The sequence below is a fragment of the Felis catus genome, chromosome A2 (assembly GCF_018350175.1).
Source record: "Felis catus isolate Fca126 chromosome A2, F.catus_Fca126_mat1.0, whole genome shotgun sequence".
Classification (NCBI taxonomy): Eukaryota; Metazoa; Chordata; class Mammalia; order Carnivora; family Felidae; genus Felis; species Felis catus.
Genome location: NC_058369.1, coordinates 58,021,812 through 58,049,045, shown reverse-complemented (window position 1 = coordinate 58,049,045; position 27,234 = coordinate 58,021,812). Strand labels below are relative to the sequence as shown.

General features: G+C 47.2%; 1 protein-coding gene across 7 annotated transcripts in view; it reads left to right on the top strand.

Annotated features, from left to right (window-relative positions):
• EEFSEC (eukaryotic elongation factor, selenocysteine-tRNA specific) overlaps window positions 1-27,234 on the top strand; it is a 262,800-nt gene that overhangs the window by 83,974 nt on the left and 151,592 nt on the right. For 6 of the 7 annotated variants that reach the window (XM_045052028.1, XM_045052027.1, XM_023250076.2 and 3 more), the window contains exon 2: window positions 15,183-15,390. In XM_045052028.1, coding sequence (XP_044907963.1) covers window positions 15,183-15,390 — 208 coding nt within the window. Of the gene's footprint in view, window positions 1-7,602; window positions 7,625-15,182; window positions 15,391-27,234 lie in introns of those variants that run through there. The other variant, XM_045052030.1, reaches the window with a different exon arrangement.

Sequence of the window (27,234 nt, the reverse complement as noted above, 5' to 3'; positions counted from 1 at the left end):
ACTGATCATTATCACTTACGTAGTTAAGCACCTGCTATGTTCCGGGCCCTGAGTTATGAGGTTTGCATTCATGATCTGTGAGCCCCACGCTGCCCTGTGAATAATCCCCATGTTGCAGGTGGGAGAGACGGAGGCTCAGAGAGGTAAAGGCCTTGGGCGGGTCTCACTAGGCATGTAGGTGGGGGAGGCTGAAGTGGGATCCAACATGTTCCCTGCAAAGCCTACGTGTGTCTCCCCCCTGCCCCCCCCCACACCCTTCCTTGACATTTGGCGTTCTCACCTTGAGCTGCACCTTGAGACGTGTGTTTCTTCTCACAGCTCTCGTAGGAACAGGAGATGTGTGTGATGTAAGACCCAGGGACCGCCTGCTCCTGGGGATGGAAAGCCACCTGGTAAAGCTTCCTGCAGAGTTTCCCTTGGGGTCACAGGGGGCCGTCTTTAAGAGAAATCCTCTCGGGTGCCACTTCAGGAAGGAGGCCTGGTGGAAAAGAAATGGGCCTCAGATCAGGTAGACCCAAGTTCGGCTCTGGCTCCACCATCATCCAGCTAGTCATAGGCTTGCACTATCTCTGCTCCTCCCTCCCCTTTTTAAAAAAAATAATTAAAAATTTTTTTCTTAAGGTTTATTCATTTTTGAGAGACAGAGACAGAGTGTGAGTGGGGAAGGGGCAGAGGGAGAGGGAGACACAGAATCGGAAGCAGGCTCCAGGCTCCGAGCTGTCAGCACAGAGCCTGACGCGGGGCTCGAACTCACCAACCGTGAGATCATGACCTGAGCTGACGTCAGACGCTTAACTGACTGAGCCACCCAGGCGCCCCTAACTCCCTTCCTTTTTTGCCTCCGTCTCCTTCTTCTGTCTTCTCTCCCCTGCTCCTTGCCCTCCTCTCTCACACTTAGTGAGCTCTTAGTTTACTTTCTGAGCCGCAGATTTCTCATGTGTATCTGGGCTGTTGCCTGGGTCTATGGCCTGCAAAGTTTAGACCTTCGATGACTGGTAGGCTCTGTTAGGAACCGTGAGCCTCTGTTGCTCATTTTCACATTGGAAATCACATTGACAGGGCCCTAGGATTATAGACTTTTCATGAAAATATTGACTTAAAAAGCATTTTCAGGGTGCCTGGGTGGCTTAGTCAGTTAAGTGGCTGACTGACTCTTGATTTCGGCTCAGGTCATGATCTCACGGTTCGTGAGATCAAGGCCTGAGTCAGGGATTCTCTCTTTTTCTTCTCTCTCTACTCCTCCCCCATTCACAGTCTCTCTCTCTCTTTCTCTCTCTCTCTCTCTCTCTCTCTCTCTCTCTCTCAATAAGTAAATAAACCTAAAAAAAAACAAAAACAAGTAGCATTTTCCCCAGGGCACCTTGATCAAAGCATTGGGAAGGCCTGGGATACACTGGGATACAGGTCCCCGTAATGCTGGGTCCTTCTGTTCCTGTGGATCAGGTGCCTTCTTTGTTCCAAGCACTGTGTGAGGTACATAGCTTCTTAAAAGATTAGCACTGGTTTTATCTCCATTTCACAGGTGAAGAAACAGGCCCAGAGAATTTAGGTGGGATGTGAAAGACATAGCAGCTGGTAAGGCAAGCAGAGATTCAGACTTAAATCTGAGTTGCCCCTCTGCAAAGCTTGTGCTCTTGAACTCTCCACTGCGGGACCTGACTGTAACTTCTGCCCCGGCACCTGAGCGTACCCAGAGTGTCGAGTGACCACTTAAGGAGGACTCAGGAACTCTTCATCCCTCGTAAAGTCCTGTTGTTCCTGGTCGATCACCAAATCTGAATATTTATTCTGTGCTGCTGTTGGGAGGTCCCTGGTTTGATTCTGAGATTCTGAGCCACCCTCCTGTGCCCACCCCTGGCTGAGAGACCTGAGAGAGACAGGATGACCCACGGGGCAGGGTCTCTTTCTTGGAGAGGTTTGTGTTGGGCCTCCCAGACATCACTGACTGTGAAGTTGGCCTCGGCCGCCTTAGGACGGGTTTTCCTCATAATTTACATTCCCATGTCCACCTCTTACTGTCCAGAAGAAGCTCTTGCATCCATATTTGGTGATTTGTCTCTGTTTCCCTCCCCCCGCCCACCGACCCCAAGGTGTCTGCCAGAATCCTGTATAATTCGTATCATCTCCCAAGCTGTTATAGTATATGAGGGCAGAGGATAATTTCGTTATTTTTGAAAAAAGATTCTTAGCAAAAGTAAAAAAGGAGGGGGGAGTTTTCATACTCACCGCATGAAATAGACAATATTTCCTGAAACAGGAGATACGAACCTCAAAGAATTTAAAATAAAACATTCATTTTATTATTTTTTTAAAGAAGGAAAACGAGGGGGGAAAAAAGTAGAATAGTCAGTCTTTTTATCCTAAGTACAGATGAAATTGATTAAACCTTAAAGACTGGCCTCCGCACACCCGGTTTATTAATTGAAGAATTTCCTCTTACCCAGAATGGGAAGTTCACATTAAAATCGAGCTTGCCCCTGAGTGGCAGTGACACTTGAGAACTGAACATTTTCCACAATCCTATTTTCTCTTCGGTGCTAGAGGAAATCCTAAAATGGTTAAAAGGCGGGGGGAGGGGGCTTACGGAGGAGGGGGAGCAGAAACCATACATTTTAAGGAAGCCTTCTTTCATTTCCTTGTAAAGCATGAAATCAAATTATAGCTCATGGCCCACAATTATTTTATTTCTACATTTCAAATTCCATTTTCTGCTCCTTTTCACTGCTCTAGAACAGGAGTTGTACTGTTGTGCAAAGTCAGCTAAAAAGATTACCCCAGATAGACTATGACACAGTAGCTTAAAGAAGCAAACAGGCAAAACTTTCTATTAAGTTGGGAGTCGTGGCCCCGCAGAACCCATGCGTCTGCCTCTATCAGGAAAGGAGGCAGAGAGGCTGGCACCCCCTTTGGCCCTTTGACCCGAGGGAGCGTGGACCCCTCTGCTCTGGCTGCGATGCCTGACCCTGCCTCTGCCCCTCTCCTGAGGTGGGCAGTGCGAATGGTGTTTACTCCAGGGCCTCCTAAGGGTGGGCCACACGCCTGGTGGTGTGGTACAAGGCGGTGCCTGGCCCATGATTGACACTCCTGCTTGACAGGGTTGGAAGGTCGTGCCTTTTCCAGTTCTCATCCTGTCCCTCCCGCCTGTCGGAGAGAGACTCACGTTAGTGCTAGGATGTCTTATACTGGCTCTTGCCGATCCTCTTTTCACAGAGAGCAGGCCTCGGGTTCAGGGCTTCCGCAGCCAGCATTATCTCGTTAGCATGTAATAGCATCGCTTTGTGTCTCATTTTATTCATCTTTATGGTTAACTTCTACTTATGGCAAGTTTAATGCATTTATTGTCGAGTCAAGTTCTTTTAAATATAAATGGATTTGAGTTCAAAAAAATGACTTAACCCACATTAAGTAAATAACAGCAGAAGTAGCATCCACAGGCATGGCAGAGATCGGAGGTGTTGCACGGATGGGGAGCCCTGGTGTAATTCATCCTCCCTCCCTGCAGCAGGACGCAACTGTTCCCAAGACCTCCAGCAAAGAGCCCTTTGATTGTATAAAGATGTCATGTACATCTTTACTAGCCCTGCCGCTCAGGAAGTTCTCTTATAGATCTACCTGAGTTCCTTCATGCTTCTGTTTAAGATCGCTTCCTTTGTCTTTTCCTCCAATGAGGAACATGTGGTCTCAACCTCTGAACTTGGCAGCTTCTGATTTCCTCTTCCCTCGACCTTGTTGTGGCCACACAGTGTTTGGTAGCACACTGCTCTGGGTTTGAATTCATACCTCCAGTTTGCTAGCTGTGTGACTGTGGGAGAGTCACTTTAGGTCTCTCCAAGCCTCAGTTTCTCCATTTATAAAGTGTGCATAATTAAATAAACTCCTCCTTCTTGGGCTGTAGTGAAGACTGATTGAAATAGTGTGCATGGTACATTCCTGGGCACTCACTGAATGTTCATTTTCTTTCTCTGTTTCCCCAATTTCCTGATGCTTCAGTCATTGTTTTGTTTATCTTTTTCATTTTGAGATAATTTCCAACCTACAGAACGGTTGTAATAGTACAGAAAACTGCCATATACCCTCCACTCTTTAGTGATCCTCAGGACCATCTCCAAATGCCTTGTCTGATTTTGATGCACCCAGACATGGGGATCTCTCTCCAGCGCGCCTGACCATCACCGAGTGGGATGAGGACAGGTCTGTGGTTCTTACATCGGTCTTGCGGAAGGACAAAATGTCATTCACAGAACATCTCTATGACCTCTAAACAGACATGATGAGTTCTACCTCCTTCTCTCTTATGCCCCTGCCCCTGTCGCAGGATCCAAGTCCAGGCTCTTTACTAGGAGAGTTTCCAAGCTGGAGAGATGCATGCCAGGGATGGTGTCTGAGATGCTTTTATGTGTGTGTAGGTACAGCACTAAGAAACATTAACCACTGCAAGAGAGTTCTGTTTTCGGGATTCTTTAAATCCTCTGATTCCATTAAGGAGAATATCTCTGGTGTCTGGAGTTTTAACACTTCTCTTAACATTGTGAGCTATGTACCTATGGCAGCAACTGTGTCTGGCTAGAATTTAGTAGCAGTGTTTTCGTTTTTCTGTCCTTTTTTTTGGTCCTTTTACTTATGGTAGGTAGTTTTTTTTTTTTAACTTAAAATTTTTAAAAACAAATTGATTTTGAACCAGTAATATATGCATGTTGTTTGAAATTTAATTTTTTTTAATGTTTATTTTTGAGAGAGAGAGAGAGAGAGAGAGAGAGAGAGAGAGAGAGAGAGGAAGCAAGCACGAACAGGAGAGGGACCAAGAGAGAGAGGACGGCACAGAACCTGAAGCAAGCTCCAGGCTCCCAGCTGTCAACACAAAGCCCGATGCAGGGCTCGAACCTACGAACCACGAGATCATGACCTGAGCTGAAGTCCAACACTTAACCGACCGAGCCACCCAGGAGCCCCTGTGGTTTGAAATTTAAAAGGTACAAACGCAGGGGCACCTGGATGGCGCAGCTGGTGTCCAACTCTTGATCTCAGCTCAGGTGTTGATCTCAAGGTTGTGAGTTCAAGCCCTGCGTTGGGCTCCGCACTGGGCGTGGAGCCTACTTAAAAAAAAAAAAGAAAAACAAAATTAAAAGGTACGAAAGCATAGACAGTAAGAAGTGGATCTCCCTTGGATCCGGGTCCCTGCTTACCTGGTTTACTTCCCCAGGGACAAATGACTGTGACCAGTTTCTTCTAAAAATTACAAGGACAGTGATTTCAGGCATATACGTGCTAATGCACAGCCTATAGAAATGGCAGGGTACTGTGCACGCTGCCTTGGTGAGACTCCCACTCAGGGCATAGCGCTGCTCTGTGCTTCTTAGTAGCTGTATACTGTTTTGTTATGTGGATATACTGTGATGTACATAATTGCCTCGCTCCCGATGGGCAGCTAGGCTGGCCCCACGTTTGGGTTACTGCAGACACGTTGCAACAGTGGCCTTGTATGTACCTCATTTGCATGTGGGATGTTGCCAGGTCCCAGGGTATTGTGCATCCACACTTTGGATGGCTGTTGCCAGAATGGCCTCAGAAGAGGTCTTGTCAGCACATGTCCCAGATGGACGGGACTGCCTGTCTCCCCACACTCTTAGCGGCAGGGTGTCGTCAGTGTTTTGAGGGATGACGTGACCCTGAAGCTGGCAGAGCTTGACTCTGAATTCTAGCCCTCACTTCCCAGTCGTGTGACCTAATCTCACCTCTCAATGGGGGTAGTGATGGAAGGTTGTCTGGAGGGCTCCAGGAGTCAGTCAGTAGTGCCTGGCAGGGCAAGACCTTACTACTCATCTGGCCCTTTTATTGTGGTATGATTTTGTCAACCCACCAGGTGAAAGCTAGAATCTTGGGGTCATTTCAGTTTGCATTTTCTTGTTATTGGTGAGGTAAGGCATCTTATTATATGTCTGAACTCTTTGTATTTCTTTTCTTTGCCCTGTTTCCTGACTTCCCTCCAGCCACCCATCTCTCTTCGCTGGTCCTTGGACACCCAGACACCTTGACACCCCACGGGGTCTTTGTACCAGCCCCTCTGTCTGCCTGGAATGCCCTTCCCCTGGTTAACTGCCAGCTCCTCTCCTCCAAGTCCTGGCTCAAATGTCTCCTTCTCAGGAAGGCCCACCCTGACAGCCTGAATTAAAATTGTAACCCGCCTGCCTCCTGTACATTCCTGAGCCTTTTTTTCTGCTCTCTTTTTCCCCAGGATACTTAACCATCTTCCCCCCTTCTGTGAAACTCATGTCTTAGATGTATTGTTTACTTTTAGCCTTATTTCACTGGACGGTGAGTCCCTCTTGTAAGGGGTAGGGACTGTCATCTGTCCTCATCTCCAGGGTGCCAAGCACCAGCTTAGGGGGCTGGCAAGTAGGAAGCACTCCGTGAATGTGCTTAGTGTGAGCTATGTGTAGATACGGTTGCCGTTTTTGATTGGATTGTTGCTCTTTTTATTATCCACTTGAAGAAGCTTTTTAACTATTAAGGAGAGTAGTCCTTTGTGGGTAGCATGTCCCTGGTCGTGTTGGCCTTTATCATATTTTTGTCCATGCAGGAATGTCTGATTTTTACGTTGCTGAATTTGTCAGTCTTTCATTTTTTTTCTTTTACGTGTTTCCGGGTTTTGTATCTTACCTAAGTTGTTTTTTTGTTTGTTTGGTTTGGTTTGGTTTGGTTTTTTGGTTTTTTTTTTTTTTTACTTTTAAGATTATAAAAAAATTCTCTCACATATTTTCTTCCAGGACTTTTATGGTTTTATATCTTTATGCTGAAAGCTTTGGTCCTTTGGCATTTATTTTGGTGTGATGTATGAGGTGGAGACTCAACCTTAGTTTTATCTAGACGGCCACCCGCTGTCCCTGTGTCCCAGGTGTGTGCTTTTCCCATCGACAGATGTGGACAGGGAGGCGACTCACCCAGGATCTGCGGCCGGTGCGTCCTATTCTGCACCACTGCCCTCTCTCAGCTCTGCGGGTGTTTGGCCGCGAGTCTCCAGCGTTTATTGTTTTTTGGCTTTTCCTCCGTTTGGCGGGGCTCCAGCGCCTCTATTTGTCTGCTATCTTGTCTGCAGCTGTTTATTTTTTTCCTGGGTCTCTTACACGGGCTCTCTTTGTTCTTTCCCCTGTTCCTCCACTGCTAACATGGCTCCCATTGTTCTCCTCCCGGGTTTCTTTAGGTGCTGATGAATGCCTCCTTTCGTTCCCTCCTGAAGGACCGTGCCTCTGGTTTTGGACGTGTCCTAAAGGACGCTGGCAGTTTGCCTTTGCACACCTTGTGCGCTCTCCTTCCTCTTCCCATCCCCAGGGCCTTGCCCGCCTCCTCCCTGGGGTACCGTAGGGTTCCCTGGAGACTCGGCCATGCGGGACCCTGGCCAAGAGGCAGCTGGCAATAGAAAAGGAAGACATGTTTAAGTCAGCCAGCCCTGAGTTCTAGCCCCGCCTCTGCTGGCTACTGTTGTGTGACCAGACCTCGGATTTCTCGTGATTCGAATGGGAGAGCCTCCTCCTCGTGGGACGTGGTGAGGGTCAGAGCTAACACATGTCAAGCTGGAGTCATGAGCCCATTTGCCTGTTAGGAGCCAGGCTGATGGCATAAATGCCAGGTATGGGGTAGTAGGGAGTTGTGGAGACCAGGGTAAAATTGGGAAAGATAGCCGCTCTCCAGGGGGCAGCTGCTCCTCAGCCACGTTGGGCACAGGCCCAGTGTTGCCATATCTGCTGATTCATAAGGATTTTATGTGACCTCTCGAACTGTAAGTGTTTCCCAGTGCATTCATATTCCCAGAATCACCATGCAGGCTAAACAGTGTCCTTTCTAGAGCCTGGTGTATCTTTGTCGGTTTGAAATCAGGGATGCGGATGGTCCTCAGCCCGGGGCCTGGCACTGATCCAGCCCCCAAGCCATGGTAGCAGTCACTTGGATTGTGGCTGCTCTTGTTGGCTTTCTTGTCAGTCAAGAATTACGCTGGTTCCGCTGGCTACTAGGTCAGCTCCACTCCTGCTTGCTACCTACAGTATTTGGAACACCCGAAGCTTGTTCTTCTAGTTCATTCGGTGAAGCGTATCATTTTCCTAGAAAACAGGAGTGAGGGAGGCTGTGTGAATGGGCTGTGGAACCTTGACGACTTGTTGAAGATGTCCAGTCCTGCCCACCCAAGTTCTCTTGCTCAGGTGTCTCCCTGCTGGTCTGGTGGGATTTGGCAGGATGTTTGTGGGGGAGCCTACCTTTGCAGACCGGGTTAAAACAGTAAGGGCTTCCTGCCCCTTGGTGGATGCAGTGCTCCAGGCTGTGGTCTGGCACTCATCCCCTGTGAGGGGCCTTGTGGATACTGCTGGATCGCGGGAGGTATCGTTAGTATTTGTTCCATGCTGTTGTTGATACTGTCTCTTCTCTGCCTGGGAAGGGCATGGGGCCTTTGTGGACATGTGAGCCACAGGGAAGGAGATGGCCCCTTTTGAGCTTTTACTGTGCTGGGCTTCATGATACAAGTCCCAATACTGATAGTAGCTTGTGTTTCTTGAGCTCTTAGTATGGGCCACGTGCTGTGCTCGATGTCCTCCCTGCACCTTAAGGTGTTGTCTCTGACATCAGCAGGATATAGGAGAGGAATCCCAGGCTCCAAGAGGTCAAGAGGTGTACTCACATGAGTGCCTGAGGCTGCACAGCCGGCAGGGGTGAAGCTGTGCCTTGGCTTGGGGCCAGCCCCTCAGGCTCCCCGCCTCCCTGCCCTGCTGCTCTCCATAGCATGCCTTCCAGGGCACGTGAGGTGGCCTTCCATGCTCCTGCAGCTTTCTTTCCGCTAAAGGGCAGCACCCCCTCCAAGGCTTTCTTTTGCTCACATGCCCCACGTACAAGTATGCTGTCCCTCTGGGCTGTGTCCTATGTCCGTATCTGAGATTTTCAACCAGGTCAGTCGAAATCACAGTGGGGTGATCATCCCTGTTTTACAGATGAGGAACTAGAGCTCAGAGAGGGTAAATAGCATTAAGAAATTTCCCTGTCTGAAGGTGTTCGTGAAAATGGTCATCTGATAGGAGCAAGGGGCATGGTCCTCGGAACTTCCTCCAGTGACTGGAATCTCCTTTGGCTTTCTGTCCCCCCACTGGAGGCTCTGGGCCTGGCCAGCAGCATAGGAATTGTGAGGGAGGGAGGTCCTGAAGAAAGCCGGCAAGGAGAGTGAGGAGAGGGGCTGGCGGGCAGTGTGTGCAAGTTGGACATGCGCCTGTGCCCAGGTGGGTGCACGTCTGACCACTCTGCAAGCTTTTCCTTCTCCACTCCCCTCCCCCCCCAACTTGGTCAGTAACCTCAGTTCTTTGTCCACATGTGTTTGCCTGGGGGCATCCTGAACAGGTGGGAACAGCAGCCTCTGAATGTGAGGCTGGGCTGAGAGCTTGGCTCGGCACCAACAGCCCTAAATGTAGCTCTGCTTACTGAGTGCCCGGCTGGCCTTCCCCTTTGATTCCATGCCCCCTACCCCCGCCCCAACCTCTTGCAGTGGGCATCTTTGTTTAGATTCTGATTTACAGATGAGGAAATGGAGGCCCCCAGGGGTGCTGTGGTTTGAATGCCCGGTTGGGTGCCTCCGAGCCCAGCGCTCACCTCTTCCTCCCGCTCGTGGCCCTTGGCTCCCCACCTGCATATGGACCTTCTTTACCAAGCCCCATTTCCAAACCCTCTGATTCTGTGCTGAGGAGGGCAGGACGGACATCCCTGGTGCTCAGTTGTACACTCTCCTGTGCCAGTAGGAATCTGAGAGGGGGTTCCCAGGCCACTGTACTTTGGGGGAAAGGATACAGAGGGAGGAAAACTGAAATGCACAAAATGGACACACACGCGGGGGGACTCTCCTTGAGAGGAATCACGGGCTCCAGTGTGATGGAAGTCTCGATGCCTCCTGGCCGAGAGGCGGGGCCAGGACAGGTGAGCCTGTGTTGGTGTCAAAACGATGCTGGCTTCTCACCCTAGCTAGATAGCCTGGGGCAAGTATTTAACCTGCCCGAGCCTCAGTCTTCTTGCCTGGAAAATGGGGAAACAAGCAATATATTGAATAAATGAATACAAATAACAGCAATACCGACGGCACCTTGGGATTGTAGAGCTGCAGCCCCTCCTCCCGCCCCACGCTCCAAGAGGGACTTCTGACACTTGCTTTGCCATTCTGCAGCACCCACAGGGGCTGATGCACAAGTCCTCACCCACGCACGGGGTGAACGTTTCACTCTGGGCGCAGGATCGCAGCCCAGGGACACAGGGTGCTGTGGGAGAAAGGGGTCTGGGGGCCCATGTTCACATCGCTCCAACTGAGCCCTTGCCCCTGACTTGACTTGGTCACTTCACCTCTCTGAGCTTTTGTTTTGCCGTCTGTGATTCTGTGATCCCCACATGGCAAAGTTAAGACGAGAAGCAAACGTGCTTGCCACAGTAGGAGTTGTAGAAGGAAAAACAATCACAGCAGCTAACGTTATGGAGGATTTCCTATGGCCGACGTGTTGTTCTGAACCCGCTCCGCGTGTTATCTCTTTTAACCTTCACTGCAGCCCGCTGGCTGGGCTCACCCTTGTCCTCATGGAGACCAGGAAGCTGAGGCCCACGGAGGTCTGATGTATCCAGCGAACGGGTTGGAATAATAATAGGACATAAATTGCCACTGCACTTTTATATTGTTGATGACAGTGTATTTACATTGTTCATTGAGTATTTAATAAGTCACTAGTTAAAAATACATTTTTCTTTATTTTAAATTTAATACTATTCTCTTCTTTTTAGGATGTTCATAGCTTTTGAATAAAAAAAAATCACATTTTGATTAAATACCTGATTTTGAGGCTGCTAAAATGTTTAAAGTTTTATGTTCAGTTTCTCTGGCTGAAACATTTTTTTTCTGCACACGCATGTTTTCCGCCTTCAGTCCCAGAAGGAAAATTACATCTCACAGATAACTTACACTTTGTTAAATGCCGACCTTTGTCAGTTTTTCTTTATTTTTGTTTTTGAAATGATTAAGATGTATCCTCTACAGAATTGGAAATTGTAACTTATAAAAGTACTGAGAAACTTGAACCCTGTTATAATTATTCTGCAAACCTTTAAAGGGATCTATAGTCAGAACAACTAGATGAAAAACTCTGATAGACTGAAAAATATAGAGGGTCATTTGTAAGCTGCAAGTTCCTGACTTGTGTTTCCCGCCCACTCGCTCGCTGTGCCCCTCTCGTCTCAGAATGGTTTCCTACCCTGGGTTCGTGGGAATTGGGAAGGACACTGCTTGATTCATTCTGTGGAAGTACTGGGGATCTTGAAAAAGACAAGACGGGCCAGTTATGTCACTTCCTGTCGCCTGATCAAAAGTTTGATGAAGCAACGGGAGTAACTGAGAGCCGCTGCTGGGCAGCAGGCAGTTGCCTGATGATGACCCCTGGTTCTCAGTGGGGCCTGTCACGTCGCTGTGACCTCTGGTCTCCTTAGAAGTGCCTGATGTTGGCAGCGGGTCTGCTCAAGAGCCTGGCCTTTTGGAATGGAGCTGTGTGCTCCCTGCAACAAAGGCGGCTTGTGGACGCTGGATTAAAGCTGCAGAGGAAATCCTGACCAGTCTGAGTGCTTGGGTCTCATCTGCACCTGTCTTTCTGGCTCTGTCAGGCCAGTTTCATCTCTATCCCCAGGATCCCAACAGGCGTCATAAGTGAGATGGGCTAAATACGTAGAATATACGAGTTCTTCCCCTCCAGCCACTGGGCCAAGACAAGGTGCTCCTGGGTAGTTTTATATACCAATGGGGAACTGAATCTCTGAGAAAAGGAACAGAGTCCTAGTGAATAGAGTGGGGGTGGGGGGTGGGCAAGCTATCATTAGCTCAGTTCAGTCCATGAAAGATTGCCCATGCTGTGCCCGCTAGGTCCTGTGCTGGGTCCTACAAATCCAGATTGACAGCCCGACCTGTGATCTGTAAGCTCTGAGCATTGGGGTAGTTGGGGAGGAAGGGCCAGGGGTGAGTGAAGTATAGGTAGAGGGGCAGGAGCAAAAGCCGGGCAGGGAAGGGTAAGAATTATCGTGGAGTGTACCTTGATTCTCAGTGTAAAAATGAGGAGTGGGCGAGGAATAGGACGAGTAAGAGAAGAGGCTGGAGAGGGGATGGGTCCCCATGTAGAAGGACAGGCCACATGGCACATAGGTGAGGACAGGCACCAGTGTTCAGATCTCTCCTTTAGCACCTATTTGCTGAGTGACTCATCCGTACAGGGGGTCCATGGTAGTTTGGGTAAGGGAGGGGATGATGTTTAGGTCCTAGAGGGAGCCAGGGCAGTTGGAAGTACTCTGGAAAAGTCCTTGAGACATCCTTGGGATAGCGTAGCCTTGGCTTTGTGGGCACAGCTTTGCCCACTACAGTTGGGGGTCACCTGGTCAGGCGCTTGGGACCATTTCGTGTGAAGGTGGCTCTCTAGTCTTCCTGGAGAACGGCTCATAGGCTGGGAACCCCAGGCACTCCTCCTTCTGCTCACCTGTGGGCTTTGTCCTATCCTGCCTCAACACCTCGCCACACAGCCCTGTGACTGATGACAGGTTTGCTTGGGGGGAAGTCACCTCTTCTGGGGAGAGCTGGGCTCAGGCTTTGAGCGGGGGCGTGCATGTGCGCACACACATGTGCCCTGGGGCAGGGCAGGGAGCACCGGGGAGGGCTCCGTGAGGTGCACCCTGGTGCGCAGCGCAAGGAGGACGTGCCAGGACCGTGAGGTAGAAGAGGGGGCCCAAAGCCACAGCACGGAGTTCCCGTTCAGTTAGAAGACAGCGAGGGCTCTTAGCAGGTGAACAGCAGATCAGCGTTTAGTTCATTATCTGTTTATGTACATCGCGCCATTTTATTTATTTCTGAATGGGTACTGCACACCTGTGTAAAAGGTACAGAAGAACATGCAGTCTGGTTTCCTTCCTACCCCATCCCACACCTGCCACCTGGCTCTCCCGACAAACAACCAAAAGTTAGCTGTTTCTGTTGCATTCCTTCAGACATGTTTTATGTGCAGAGGAGCAAACACTTCCTCCCATACAGCACCCATACACACACACCTTTCCCCACCGCCCCCCGCTTTTGACACAGATTACATCGCTCTGCCCTTTGTTCTTCTCACTCGCTCTACCTTGGGGACTGTTCCATAGTGGTACACAAAGAGCTTCTTCATTCCTTTTAATGATGGGATAGTATTCTCCTGGAGTGGGTGTAACATTCTTTGTTTTTAACATGCCCCCTGGTGATGGGCATTTACATGGTTTCCAACTGTAGCTACAACAAGCCTGCTTACACTATGGGACCCTGCACATGTGTGTGGGCTTGGCTGGGTCAAAGATGCTGTGAATTCTGATAGCTGTTTTCCGATTGACTTTCATAGAAATACCGATTTACCCCCATCCCTGACTCAGTGTATGAATTAGTCATAGAGTTTTAGGAAGTTCCTTCTGGGAGGCTGTTTGGAGGATGGATTTCAGAGGGACAAGTCTGAGGCAAAGAACAGGTCTCTTCCCGCTAGGGAGCAGCTGACATGGGCCTGCCATGCGCCATGGGGGTTGAGGCTGCAGCAGAGATGCATCCCAGAGGGGAGCTGGTGATTCGGTAGATAAGAGAGGGAGTCTGTCAGATGGTGAGGTTTTTAGACCTCCATTGTTTAAAAGGTGTAGGTGATAGAACCAGCGTCATCCCCTGCTGTGTCCCCACATGCTGCCCGGCGGGACAAGGGAGATGCCAGTGCCGGCTGCTGTGAGCACCAGCCTGCCCCTCCAGGCCCCTTGGACCACAGCAGCACGGAGTCCCTGGGACTGGGTGAGGTGGAAGAGGGGGCTTGGGAGGGCAGACAGAAGGGCCAGGGAGGATAGCTGGGACATTTTGAGGCCTGCCTAGAGCCGGAGACGCCTATTGTTTCTCCTGGGGGGAGGCTGGAGGAGCTGCGCACGTCAGTGGTGACCAGGAAAGAATCCTTCAGCAGTGCAGCCAGGCTCCCCGGTGTCTGGTGGCCCTTAGTGCCAAAGCAAGTACCCCGTGAGTCCACCTTCGTCTGAAACACTGGTCGTGGAGATTAAGGGGTTGACTAGCGCACACAGTAAATGTGCCAGCAGAGAAAACTGCCCTCCTCCTCGCCTTCCCTCACTCCCCAGGAATGATCTTGGGTCATGAGAGTCACCCACAGAGCAGTCCTCCTCCGTTTCACCACAACAATAGTTGGGCCTTGGAAATCCCTCCTGGGGCAAAGGGGGAAATAGCTGCATATTCTGTATCCCCCAAAATAACTTCCCTCCCTCTTTGTTGGTAAAACTACTTCAAATCCCATTAAAAAGGACACATTCCCTTCATTGGCTAACTTGAGTATTCCTAACATGGCTCGGGGCGGTTTCCCCTCATGGACTCCTCTGTAATTCCTCCCTCTGCTGTTGTTCAGCTCAGGTGTGGCTGTGTATTTAGGGCATGTTCCCAGCCAGGCATGCATGCATACGTGTGGAATGCACACACATGCGCACGCACACACACATATAGAAATACACACACGTACATGCTGGCGGTGCTCAGCGTTGATGTAGTTGAACCTTGGGTTGCTCTTACCTCCTTGAAAGGACGGGAGCCTACCACTGGAATGGAGAGGGCAAAAGAAGCGAGTAGATGTGACGCAGCCATGCGTAGGAGGATCATGACTAAACCCAACTACCGTGAGCAGAAGACCCAGGAGCCATAGAGGAGATGAGCCCCCACCTCCCTGGTAGTTTTCCATTCCTTCCATCTGCTGTCTTGTCAAGGGCAGATCTCTAGGCGTTTGCCAGGTCCAAGATGGGAATAAAATGAAGGGATTGATGCAGTAAAAGGGTGTTTTGGGGTCCCCAGCCCTACTGCGTGCTGGCCATGGCTCTTGGTGGGCTCTCTGTATTTTGCGGGCCTCAGTTTCTTCCTCTCCAGATGAGGTAACACGCCCGTCCCTCATGGTGGTCGTGAGGATTCAGTGAAATCATGTTGGTCTGAGTCCGTCCCCCATGGCCGGGGCTAGGAGGCGTGTGGTGGTCATCCCACCCACCTTTATCTTCATACTTGAATTTGGCTGGTTCTGCTGAAGCTCAGGAATTGGGCAACTTTCTACAGAGTCCTCTCCCCCATTTCCCTTTCTAACCTTGTCTTTCTCTCCTTGCAGGGGCCCAGATCATTGATCTGATGATGCTGGTCATCGACGTGACCAAAGGGATGCAGACCCAGTCCGCGGAGTGCCTTGTGATTGGACAGATCGCCTGCCAGAAGCTGGTCGTGGTGCTGAACAAAATAGACCTCTTAGCTGAAGGGAAGAGACAGGCAGCGATTGATAAAATGACAAAGAAAATGCAGAAGACCCTAGAGAACACCAAGTAGGTTTGCTAATGAGAGGAGTGTCCACGTGTCTAAGCTGGCTCTGGGGCATGCTTCATTTCATTAACACAGGTTGGGCAGGCGGGTGTCAGCTGTGGGTCCTAGTAAGCGGGATCTCACCTGGCCCTTGCGCACGGCAAGAGTAAAGACTAAGATGCTGTTGCAAGAGACCAAAAAATACAGAAGCGTAAAGAGACTAGAAGCTGATTTTCCAGGTAATTTCCTAACGTGAGCACAAGGGGGTTTCTTCTCTGTGCAGCATTCAGAAACCCCGGTGTCCTCCGTCCTGCTTCCACCTAGGGTGTGTCCCTGTCCGTGGGGTCAAAGACAGGCACGGACAGTGCTGCATTCACGTTCACAGGAGAGTCCAGTGTATAAGGAATGCCCAGACTGGAAGAGGCACACACCCTTGCCACAGATTCTGTGGGTGAGGCCTCAGTCCTGCCCGTTCATGTTGGTCATGCCTCGGTGTCAAGCCAGGAAACACATCCCCTTACCATCTGCTTAGCTGCAACTCGGTTATCTGAAGGTGGAGATGAGTTTTGGTGGATGACTGGATGTTTCTGTCACAGAGGCTTGTAAAATTGGGTAGATGGATGGGCAGACTTTGCTGTTGGAGGGGAGACTGGGAAAGGCGAGATCACAAAAGGACCTTTGTAATATCTCATGCCAGCGAGTTTACGATTTCGTCTTGCAGAAAGTAAGGAGTCCTTAAAGAGTTTGTGCAAGAAGTGGCTGAGAAGTTCTCCCATGCAGAGCTGACTGGCGGCAGGCAGAAGGGATGGCTCAGCGATGAGGATCCAGGGGGAGCCGAGAACAGAGAGGGAGAGGCAATTTGGTGGTGTTCTCAGGGAGAGAAGTGTGGTCCGAGTTAAGGCTGTGGAGGGAGGGGAGGGGTGACTCGGGGAGACCTTTGACAGGAGAAGCAACAGGCCTTGTCAAGTGATTGGCTACGCTTACGGTCCTTGAGGACAGGTCCATGAGGGCAGAGAGGTAGCGGTGCTGTGGGGCCGTGGGACAGAAAGCCGCCGGGTCGCTCAGGCGGCCACAGGAGTGACTTACTCTGGTGTGGTCAAGAGAATGAGAAAATGTCCTTGTTGAGAACACAGTGTTGGCAAACCTCATTGTTTTATCAATTCCTCTCTTCCTCTCTGGGCCAGCGCCTTTTGATCAATACTAAATAGCGGTCACTGGGAGACAGCGATGCTTCCTCTTTGCTATGCAGCCCGAGACAATATCCTGCTGCTGCCACCTCTCCTTCTCCTGCCTGTGGAGGGCAAGCAAGTAGAGAGTGTTTTTGTTTCCCCGTCATAAAGATTGATATGCCTTCCCATTTATGATTTTTTTTTTCAGATCCAACACCTGCAGCTCTCCCTCAGAATTCTCAAGTTGGTTAAATTAAAGCTCCAGCCCTGTGAATGGGCCAAATATGTCATAAAAGATTTCCTAGCACTGCCTTTTGTTAGCAAAATTCATCAATCCGATAAAATCGACACATTTAGATAAGTGTTGCATAAGAATTCAGACTTTGTTATTCCCAACGGAAGTGGATATGAGACTGTAAAAAGGAAGATAAAAAATTATATCTTCTTTTTAGTGAGTTATTTGATCTCCCTGCCGTTTTATTTACTTGTCAGAAAGGGGAGAACAGGTCCTTTGGACTCCTGCATGAAGACCCAGTACAATGTCAGTATCATTTGTATATAAACGGGACCTTCTGGGAAGGGTTTGGGGTACCATAAAGGGTAAATTAATATTAGCTATTTCGATCAGTTAAATTTAAGGCAGATTCTCACCTTCATGTTTAAGTTATTATTCCTATTTTAATTTATTGCTTGAAGGTCAAATTATGGACTGTATCATATCCAGAGGCAGTTGTCCACCTGAAACCTCTCCTCTCCTCATTCAGTGCCCGGAGGGCGGGGGGAGAAACTCCCATAAAAGAAAGGATTGCCACCCTGATGGGTTGTAGCTAGTGGGCTCCAGGGCCGGTGGCCAGGCCAGGTTGTAAGAGAACATGAGCTTTTACCTCTGTGCAGCAGAGAACTTTAAGTCATCTTAAGTGACCATCTCCTTTCCTTATGGTCCCTTGTGAAGTAAATCCTTTGTAAATGCTGGCCCATATGTGAAGAAACTTTCTGCCTAAAAAGGAAAAATTTGGGCTGATGAATTATGTACATATCAAAACTGAAAATATAAAACCTGTTAAAAACATAACGTATTTTTTCCATCCAAAGAGTAATTAAAATTAGAAAATGGAGAAAAAATATTAAAAGAAAGAGGAGACCACCCAAAGATTTCTTTTTTCAAAATAACTGCTGACATTTTGGTTTATTTCATTCCTATCTTTTCATTGTGTGTAATATTACCACCCCCCTTTTCGTCCACATTTTTTTAATTGTGGTAAAATATGCATACTAAAATACCCATAAAATTATTATTTTACCCATTTGCAAATATACAGTTCATTGGCATCAAATGCATTCACAAAGCTGTGTCCCCATCACCACTGTCTATACCTAAAACTTTTTCGGGATTCCCAACAGAAACTCTGTATCCTTTAAACAGTAACTCCCCCTTCTCTCCTCCCCTTCCCCCCCATAGCCTTTATTCTGCTTTCTGTTTCTTTGAATTTGCCTATTGCAAGTACCTTATATAAATGGAGTCATATATTCGGCTTTCTGTGTCTGGCTTATTTCCATTAGCATAATGCTTTCAGGGCCCATCCTTGTTGTAGCAGGTGTCAGAATGTCACTCCTTTATAGCTGAATAATTTTCTATTGTGTGTATGTACCATATTTTGTTTTTCCATTCATCATGGATAATCACTTGTCTTACTTCCTTTGGCTATTGTGAATAATGCTGTATGAACATTGGTTTACAAATATCTATTCAAGTCCTTGCTTTCAATTCCTTTGGGTCTATACCTAGGAGTGGAATTGCTGGATCATATGGTAGTTTTATGATTAACGTTTTGAGGAACCACCAAACAGTTTTCCACAGTGGCTGCACCATTTTACATTCCTGCCAACAATGTGTTAGGGCTCTAATTTCTCCACATCCTCACCAACACCTGTCATTTTTCTTCTTCTTCTTTTTTTTTTTTAATAGTTATCCTAGTAGCTATGAAGTGGTATCTCATTTCGGCTTCCCCTATCCCCTTTTGCTGGTTCCCCCACCACCACCTGTATTATTGAGAAATAGTTGACATATATCAATATATAAGTTTAAGGCATACACCATGATGGTTTGATTTACACATATTGTGAAATGATTAGCAGTCAGTTCAGCTAACATCCATCCTCCTATATAGATACATTACAAAGAAAAGAAGGAAAGAAAAAAGGAAAAACATGTTCTTGTGATGAGATTTCTTATGATCTACTCTCTTAACACCTTTCCTGCATATCAGATGGTAGTGTTAGCCACAGTCATCACGTTGTACATCATGTTTCTAGGACTTATGCTACAACTGCAGGTTTGTATCTTTTGACCACCTTCTCCAGTTCTCTCTTTCCCAGCCTTCTGCCTCTGGTGACCACAAGTCTGATCTCTTTTTCTGAGTTGTGTTTCTCGTGTTTTTGTTTTTGTTTTTTTAGATTCTGCGAATAACACACAGTATTTGTCTTTCTCTGACTTCTTTCGTTTAGCATAATGCCTTTGAGGTCCATCCATGTTATAGCATATGGTAGGATTTTTTATGGATAAATGATATTCAAATACACACACACACACACACACACACGTACATACATACACACCACAACTTCTTTATCCATTCATCCATCTATGGACACTTAGGCTGTTTCCATGTCTTGGCTACTGTAAATAATGCTGCAGTGAACATGAGGGTGCAGATATCTTTCCAAGTCAGTGTTTTCATTTCCTTTGGATATATTCCCAGAAGTGGATCATATGGTAGTTCTATTTTTAATTTTTTGTAGCTCCTCCATACTGTTTTCCATAGTGGCTGCACCAGTTGATACTCCCACCCATGGTGCACAAGCGTTCCCCTTTCTCCACATCCTCACCAGCATTTGTTATCTGTTGTCTTTTTGGTGGTGGCCATAGTAACACGTATGAAGTGATAGTGATATCTCATTATGGTTTTAACTTACATTTTCTTAATGACTAGTGATGATGAGCATCTTTTCATGTACCTGTTGGCCTTTCATGTATCTTCTTTGGAGAAATGTCTATTTAGGTCTTGTGCCCACTTTCTATCAGGTTTTTGTTGTTGTTTTGTTGGGTTTTTGTTGTTGTTGAATTGTAGCAGTTCTTTATATATTCTGGATATTAATCCCTTGTCACATATATGATGTGCAAATGTTTTCTCCTATTCTGTAGGTTGACTTTTCACTTTCTTCATACTGTCCTTGGAGGCACATGAACATAAGGGAAGGGAAACAAAAATGATATAAAAACAGAGGGGGACAAAACAGAAGAGACTCATAAATATGGAGAACAAACTGAGGGTTGCTGGAGGGGTTATGGGAGGGGGGGGTGGGCTAAATGGGTAAGGGGCATTAAGGGGTCTACTCCTGAAATCATTGTTTCACTATATGCTAACTAATTTGGATGTAAATTTTAAAAAATTAAAAATAAAATTAAAAAAAAGTTTTTAACTTTTATAAAATCTAATATATTGATTTTTCTTTTGTTGCCTGTGTTTTTGGTGTCATATCCATGAAATTGTTGCCAAATGCAATGTCATGAAGATTTTCCCCAAATTTTTTCTTAAGAATTTTGTAGTGTTAGCTCTTAAGTTTAGGTCATTCATCTACTTCTAGCAAATTGGTATATATGGTGTAAGTTTATGTATGGTGTAAGTTAAGGGCCCAACTTTATTATTGGCATGTGGCTATCCAGTTTTCCCAGCACCGTTTGTTGAAAGGATTGTCCTTTCCCCTTTTACCCTTGTCAAAACTAAATTGATCATACATGTGTGGGCTTACTTCTGGGTTCTCTGTTCTCTTCCATTGGTCTGTGTGTCTGTTCTTATGCCAGTACCACACCACTTTGTTTACCTTTGTAGTAAGTTTCAAAGTCAGGAAGTTGAGTTCTCCAATGTTTTTATGCTTCTTCTCCAAGGTTATTTTGGCTATTTGAGGCCCCTTGCAATTTGGAGGATCTGCTTTTCCATTTCTGCAAAAAGTGGTTGTTGGAACGTTGATAGGGATCGCCTTGAATCTGTAGATCGCTTTGGGTAGTACGAACATCTAAACAGTGGTAATGAAGTCTTCCAGTCTATGAACACGATGCCTTTCCATTTGTTTAGATCTTTAATTTCTCTCATCAGTGTTTTGTAGTTTTCAGTCTACAGGTCTTTCACATCCTTGGTTAGATTTATTCCTAAGCATTTAATTCTCTTAAATGCCATTATAAATGGAATTGCTTTCTTAATTTCCTTTTCAGATTGTTATTTGCTAGAGTATAGAAACACACTGATTTTTGTGTGTTGATCTTGTACCCTGCAACTTTGCTGAATTCACTTCTCCCTTTGAAACAGATGAGGTATTTGCATCTTGGATTTCTACCTGTGTTACTTAACATCTGTGTAGCACTTCTTCATGTAACCATCACTTCCTTGTTGGCCCCTTAGATTGGCATAAGGTTTCCTTCTTATAAGGAAGTAATCCTGGGGTGAACATTTTTGACCATCCTTAAACTTTTTCTGTATTCTCATTTTTTTTTCCTCTTGAGACATTTCCAGGTGTGAGATTACTGGACTGAGGGGCATGAATCCTTTCAAACTTGTTGTGTAGTGCCGTATTCTTTTCCAAAAGTGTTTACACAGGTGTTGGCAGCTACCTTTGGTTTCTAATTTTAACATGTATTTGAAACTTAGTAGGACAGAAGTGGAATGTTACTCTTGTTTTAATGTGTGAATCCGTAATTATTGGGAACATTGAACATTTCTCCTTACATGTACTAAACAGTTGTGCTTTTGTGCTATGTGCTATGCCCATATATGTTGTCTGTTTGCTTCTAGCGATTTTAATGCTATGTTTTTGATTTTCAGGAGTGTTTAATATTAACAAAGATGTTGTTATTAATTAACCCTTTGCCTATCGTATTTGCTACAAATAAGCCTTCAGCATTTGTTGGTTGTCTTTCCATGTTAGTTGCTTTTTTTTTTTGACATGCAGAAGTTTCTAATTTTTATGTAGTCAAACTGTTTGATTGTTTTTCTTTGTGATTTCTTTATCTTTGAAAGCATTTAAAATTACTCTTGCATAAGCATTTATCAATGTTAACAGAAATCAAAATAGAAGATAAAAACGTACCCACAATCTCTCCAATGCATCAAATTAAAGTGTTCTTTCCCTAGGATCCCTGTCATTCTTTCCCACATGTACATAATTTGAGGTAGTTGTTATCACAACATTGACACTGTTCTGTGTTCTAGGCTTTTCTGTTTATTTTTTCCACTAAATGTTATCATCTGACAGCATCCTTGATGCATCTTTCACTCCGGCTGCCTCTGTGTTTCCGCCTACTTTTTAAACACTTTCTATTTCTTTGTTTCTGTTGTAGCCAAGGCCATCTGCTAAACCCACCCGGGGCTCCCTTGGCCCTGCCTCCCTCCCTGGGATTGGGTGCATTGCCAAATCCCAAGTGATTGGGCTGCTGCCGAGCTGACTTACAAGGTGTGCCTTTCATACTGGCTTTGTGGCCAACTAGCTGTGTGGTCTTAGGCAACTCACTTCATCTGAGTTTGTATTTCTTCTTTTGTAAAATGGGCACTGTTAAGTTCAGCATTTGTTGTGAGAGAGCGTTTGACGTGGGGCCCGGCACACAGTAGGGTCTTAGCAATCACAGCTGTAAGGTGTGGAGCACCTACTGTGTGCCTGGCACTATGTTAGGGATTTCCCATACCCAGTCCCATCCTCAGTTACCCCAGGAGGGAGGTTTGTATCTGGGTTGACTGGTGAGAAAAAAAACAAAGTATAATAAATGCTGGTTATTTTGAATTTTACTATTCCAGACCTAAAACTTACACAAGTATCCCCTGCTTTTCAAAGATTGCATAGCACCACTTTGCTGTTATGAAAGATCTACCTTATTAGTTGTTTTCGCTAACCAAAAGAAATCTGGAGAGGATTTTTGTTGTTACGAAAAAAGGTGAAAAGCGACAATAGTGTTCAGTGTCTGCTTTGCAGAGCGTCATCACAGAGGCAGTGTGCATGCACCCCAGACAGCGAGAGCAGCCCCACCAAGTCCCTTTCCCCGGGACTGCACTCAGCATCCAGCCGCCAGAGCTTTGAACTGTGTCTGTGAGCATCTGTGCTTTATGTCGATTTATCTTGTGCATCTGTTAGTAAGATGTGTCCTAAGGTATCAGAAGAGCCTAGGAGAAGTTATTTTTTGGGTCTGGGAACGCTAATTTCTCCATATAAACGAATGGTAATTGCTTCTTTATGCCATTTTGCCTCGCTGAACATTTCATAGAAACGCTCTATTTTCAGATAGTGGGGAAACCTGTAGTCTATTGTTTATGTCTCTTACACAAGTTACACACACACGCGCATACACACACACATTTTAACTTATCTCAGATCGTTTTCGTGTGTTGTCGAAGGTCAGCCTGCGTGCATAGTCAGCATGTCTGGGCTTGGTTGGAAGCGTGATGCACCACAGCTGTGCGGGGAGTCTGGAGGAGGTGGTGGGTGCTGGGAACAGGAGAAGCACTTGAATGTGCTCCAGGTCAGCCCCTGCCTGCACCGCTGAGCTGTGGGGCTGGGCTCAGGGCTCATCCTGACATCTCTGGTTGGAGCCTCTTGTGCTTCTAGAACCCAGACACCAGTCTGGATCTGAAACCCAGGGCGAGAGGGGCCTCTTTTCCCCCAAGGGGCTGCTGAACTCTACTTCTGCCTCCAGAAGCCAGGATCCCCAGTGTGTGGCATGTTCAGGAAATCAGCAAGGCCAGCTTCTCTTGAGCCTGGGAAAGGGCCCAACACGCCTTTATGTTTTGTTACAATACATTGCCCAAAAGGGTTTGGATAAAAAATAATTGAATTTCCGAAAGCTTTATGGTTAATCGCTGGAATTCTCAGTGCACGCTTTTACCCTTCCCTGTCCCTCTGGGCCTCAGGCTCATGGAGTGTAAGCAGAGATGATGCACATGTACTGGGCCCTGGCTTGTGGTTGGGTCCTGGGTCACTGATTGCCGTGGCTGGAGCCCTCCCTACGGATTGAGAATGGACACTTCCTCTCCTCTGTCATGGGAGAGGCCTGGACTCTGGACTCCTACAGACCAGCCACTTACTCCCTGTGCCCCCTGGCAGCCTCAGGCAAGTCACTTGGCTTCTCTGAATACACATCAGAGGCCCCCTGCTCATGGGGTGTTGGGATCACACGAGAGCACGTAGCATGGTGCTGGCACAGAGCAGGGTGTCTGCTCCTTTCCTTTCCTTTGCTTTCTTTTTCTCTTGTGTTTCTTTCTTTCTTTCTCTGTCTCTCTTCGTTGGTGTTTTTATTGCTTCCCTCTCTCCCCTCACTATTCTTTTCTTTTTCATTCTTTTCCCTCCATCCCTCCCTCTCCAGTGTCTCTTCTTTCACAGTCAGCTCTGGGTGTTGGCCTTCCCAAGGCTGATATCTCCATCTTGCCATTTTGGCGGGGTAGCACGGCCCGTCTGAGCTGTTCTGGGGTTGTTGGGTGAGTGGGTCGCAGGCCCTGTTTGGAATCTCCCCTGTGAACTTGCATCATTTTGCACACTGACCTTTGGGCAGCCAGTGGCTCCAGAGATTGTTTAACTTACTCTCTAGGTAACTCCTGCTTGTCAGAGTTACTTCCTTTATTCTTTAAAAAAAAAATCTGGGGTACCTGGGTGGCTCAGTTGGTTAAGCGTCCGATTTCAGCTCAAGTCATGATCTCACGGTTTGTGAGTTCAAGTCCCACATTGGGCTCTGCACTGACAGCACAGAGCCTGCTTCACATCCTCTATCTCCCTGTCTCTCTCTGCCCCTCCCCCACTTGCTCTCCCTCTCTCTGAAAAATAAATAAACATTTTTAAAAATCTAGTTTTTTAAAGGGCTTGCCTGCCCAAGCAGGCCAGACCCAGTGGGCATAGAGTCAAAGACCAACTGAACATGTAAGACATGTACTGTGTACTTGAACAGGAAAGACCAACTTGTGGAGGAAGTAACAGTGGGAGATTTGCCCAGCAGTTCAAGAGGAGAGCTGAATTGGCTTCTCCAGAATATCATGGGGGGCTTCTGAGAAGGAGAATTTGCTTCTGGCCTGGAAGTCAGGAATTTGAATTGGTTCTAGAAGTGCAAGTGATAACCAAGCAGGGACGAGTTTCACAATATGTGATGCAGGTCAGGGCATTGACCACTCAGAAGGGATGTAGGCGGCTAGTGGCTGCCCTGATTCCAAGGACTGGTTCCAGACTCCCCACAGTACTTTCCACACATGAACTTGTTTGCAGTGGGAGACAACCCTGCAGCGTAGGTCATGCTGTTTCCTATAAGACAGGGACATGGAGGCGGAGTCAGATTCGGATCGGTATTCCTAGGGTCCTAGGTTTCTTGCTCAAAGTCCCATTCTCTGTGCCTTGCCTCAGGTTGCCTGTCACCAGGGTTAGGTTTGGATAGGCAGAGGAAAGGAGGGGAGTGGGGGCAGCAGTCAGATTAGAGTTTGGCACTAGGCAGAGGCTTGAGTTTTTACCTGTATTTCCAGGGGTTTGATGAGTTGGGTCAGTATGAGAAGGTTGGGGCAGACCATAGAGGGCCTTGTGGGCCAGCCTGGATGCTGGGCTTCATCCTGGGATAGTCATGGAGCCCCTGAAAGTGTGTAGGGGAGAAGGCTGATACTTCAGAGTGGTGTAGGTGGAAGATCATCACAGCCATGGTCAGTGCCTGGTATAGGGCTGTGCACAGACTTTGGAAAGTAGTTGGCCTGGGATGGTAAGGGCCTGACCCAAAGTGGAACTTGTTGAGGATGAACATCAGGGGATGGATTGGAGCCAGATCCCAAGAGAAGAACTGATCAAATGCAGTGACTGAGGAAGACAGTGGTGACCATGCAGCCAGTGATGGCTTCAGAAACCAGGGAATGTTGTCCTGTGATCAGAAACCAGGGAATGTGGTATTGGGAAAGTGTTGCTGGCAGGTGATGGTACATGGTTACAGTGCGGGAAAGGGGCCTTACCTGAAGACACAGATTTGGGAACCATCCACAGAGAAGCCTTGGCACAGGTCATCAGAGTATGGGGAACACCTGGAGGATAGCCGTCCAGGGGGAAAAGAGCTGGACTCTCAGGGTACTCTTGGGAGAGACTTGCAGTGGCTAGGGAAGGAAGAAGGCCTCTTGAGGAGGTAAAGGCCCTCGATAGAAGGCCATGGAAATAAAGCCTTGGGGTTGTGGGCGAAGAGGGAAAGGAGCCAGCTGGCTGATGGTCATCTCGGTCAGATGTCATAGAGAGAGTCTGAGGGAAGAACATTGACTTGACCACTGGAGTTGCTCTTGTCCTTTAGGAACTTAGTTCTCTTCTGTGACCCCTCCCCCATCCCTCTTGAAGTCAGAGTTGGTGCCCCAGACCCTCTTGACCCATTGCTTGGGGAGCCCTTTGTTTATTGTGCAACCTTCGTGAAGGCCAGCACAGAGGAGATACTTAGTAAATGTCCCTCAGCTTGAAAGCAGAGACAGAAATGATGTTGTAAGGAAATCAAGCTTAAGCTCCTGGTGAGTAAACAGAAGTGGTGTTGATTTTGAGATGTGAGTGGGGAAAGAGTGAATGGTGTCAAGCAAAAGGATTTCCTCTCCCACAAGAGAAGAGAAATCTGGTGATACAGAAAATGGGCAGCAGGCATGAGTCTAGAGACAGCATTGGAGGGGTTGGTGAAGGGAGGATTGGGGATGAGGGTGGTCAGACAGAGGATACCTTCAGACATGACAGGGAGACCAGGTAGCAGTAGATTTTTTTTCTTGGACTCTTGCCTTCTTTTGCCTGTTCTTGAACTGGGTCCTTTGTCCTGCTTCCCATTGGGTGCCACAGTAGAGAAATGTGAAGAAATGGCCAAGGGTCTTGAGGAAGATGAAGAAAGCCATATTATTCACAGTAAAGGTCTTACACTGTATGTTAGGCAAAAGATGTCTGAGATTGTACTTGGATGTGGCACAAATGTATGGAGAAGATTCTGGAAAGATGGAAGAGTAGGAGCACCAGGAATCCATTTCCCTATCTGCACAACAATTACACTGGCAGAATCTGTCTTATAGAACCATTTTGGAACTCTGGAGTCTATTGAAGGCTTGCAAGGAGAAGGCTTACAAGGGGAAGGCTTAATTTCACTTAATTTTAGCTCTTGACACAATAGCAGCTATCCATCCCCATCCCTCAGTCTCATGGCAGGCGTCTGTGCAGGTGTTTCTAGAGCAGCTTGCACACAGCTTGCAGGAACCAGAGTGGGCAAAAATGACCCTGTCCTCCAAATATCAGAGGTCTGTGCTCTGATCACTGATTGCTGCTTCTGATCACAGAGGTGCAGACAGACAGACAGGCAGCCATTATTTTTGTACCTCCCTCCACTATTACAAGAACCCTCTCCCCAGCGGAAGTGACTTCTGAAGGATTTGAAGGACCAGCGCCCCCCCTTTTTTTGGTTCCCCCTTCATTCTTTTCTTTTTCCTCTTTCAGAAGTCAGACATTAAAGACTAGAACATTCAGAAACAACTGCAAACATATGGAAGAAAATTACAGAGTAACCACATGCCCAGGGAAAGGGCTCAGATAAGACCTAAGAAGACTTCTAAGTTTATACTTCAGGCTGAGACAGCATAGAGACAGCCTTCAATAATAAAAAGAAAAACAAAAAACCCCAAGAACAACAACAAA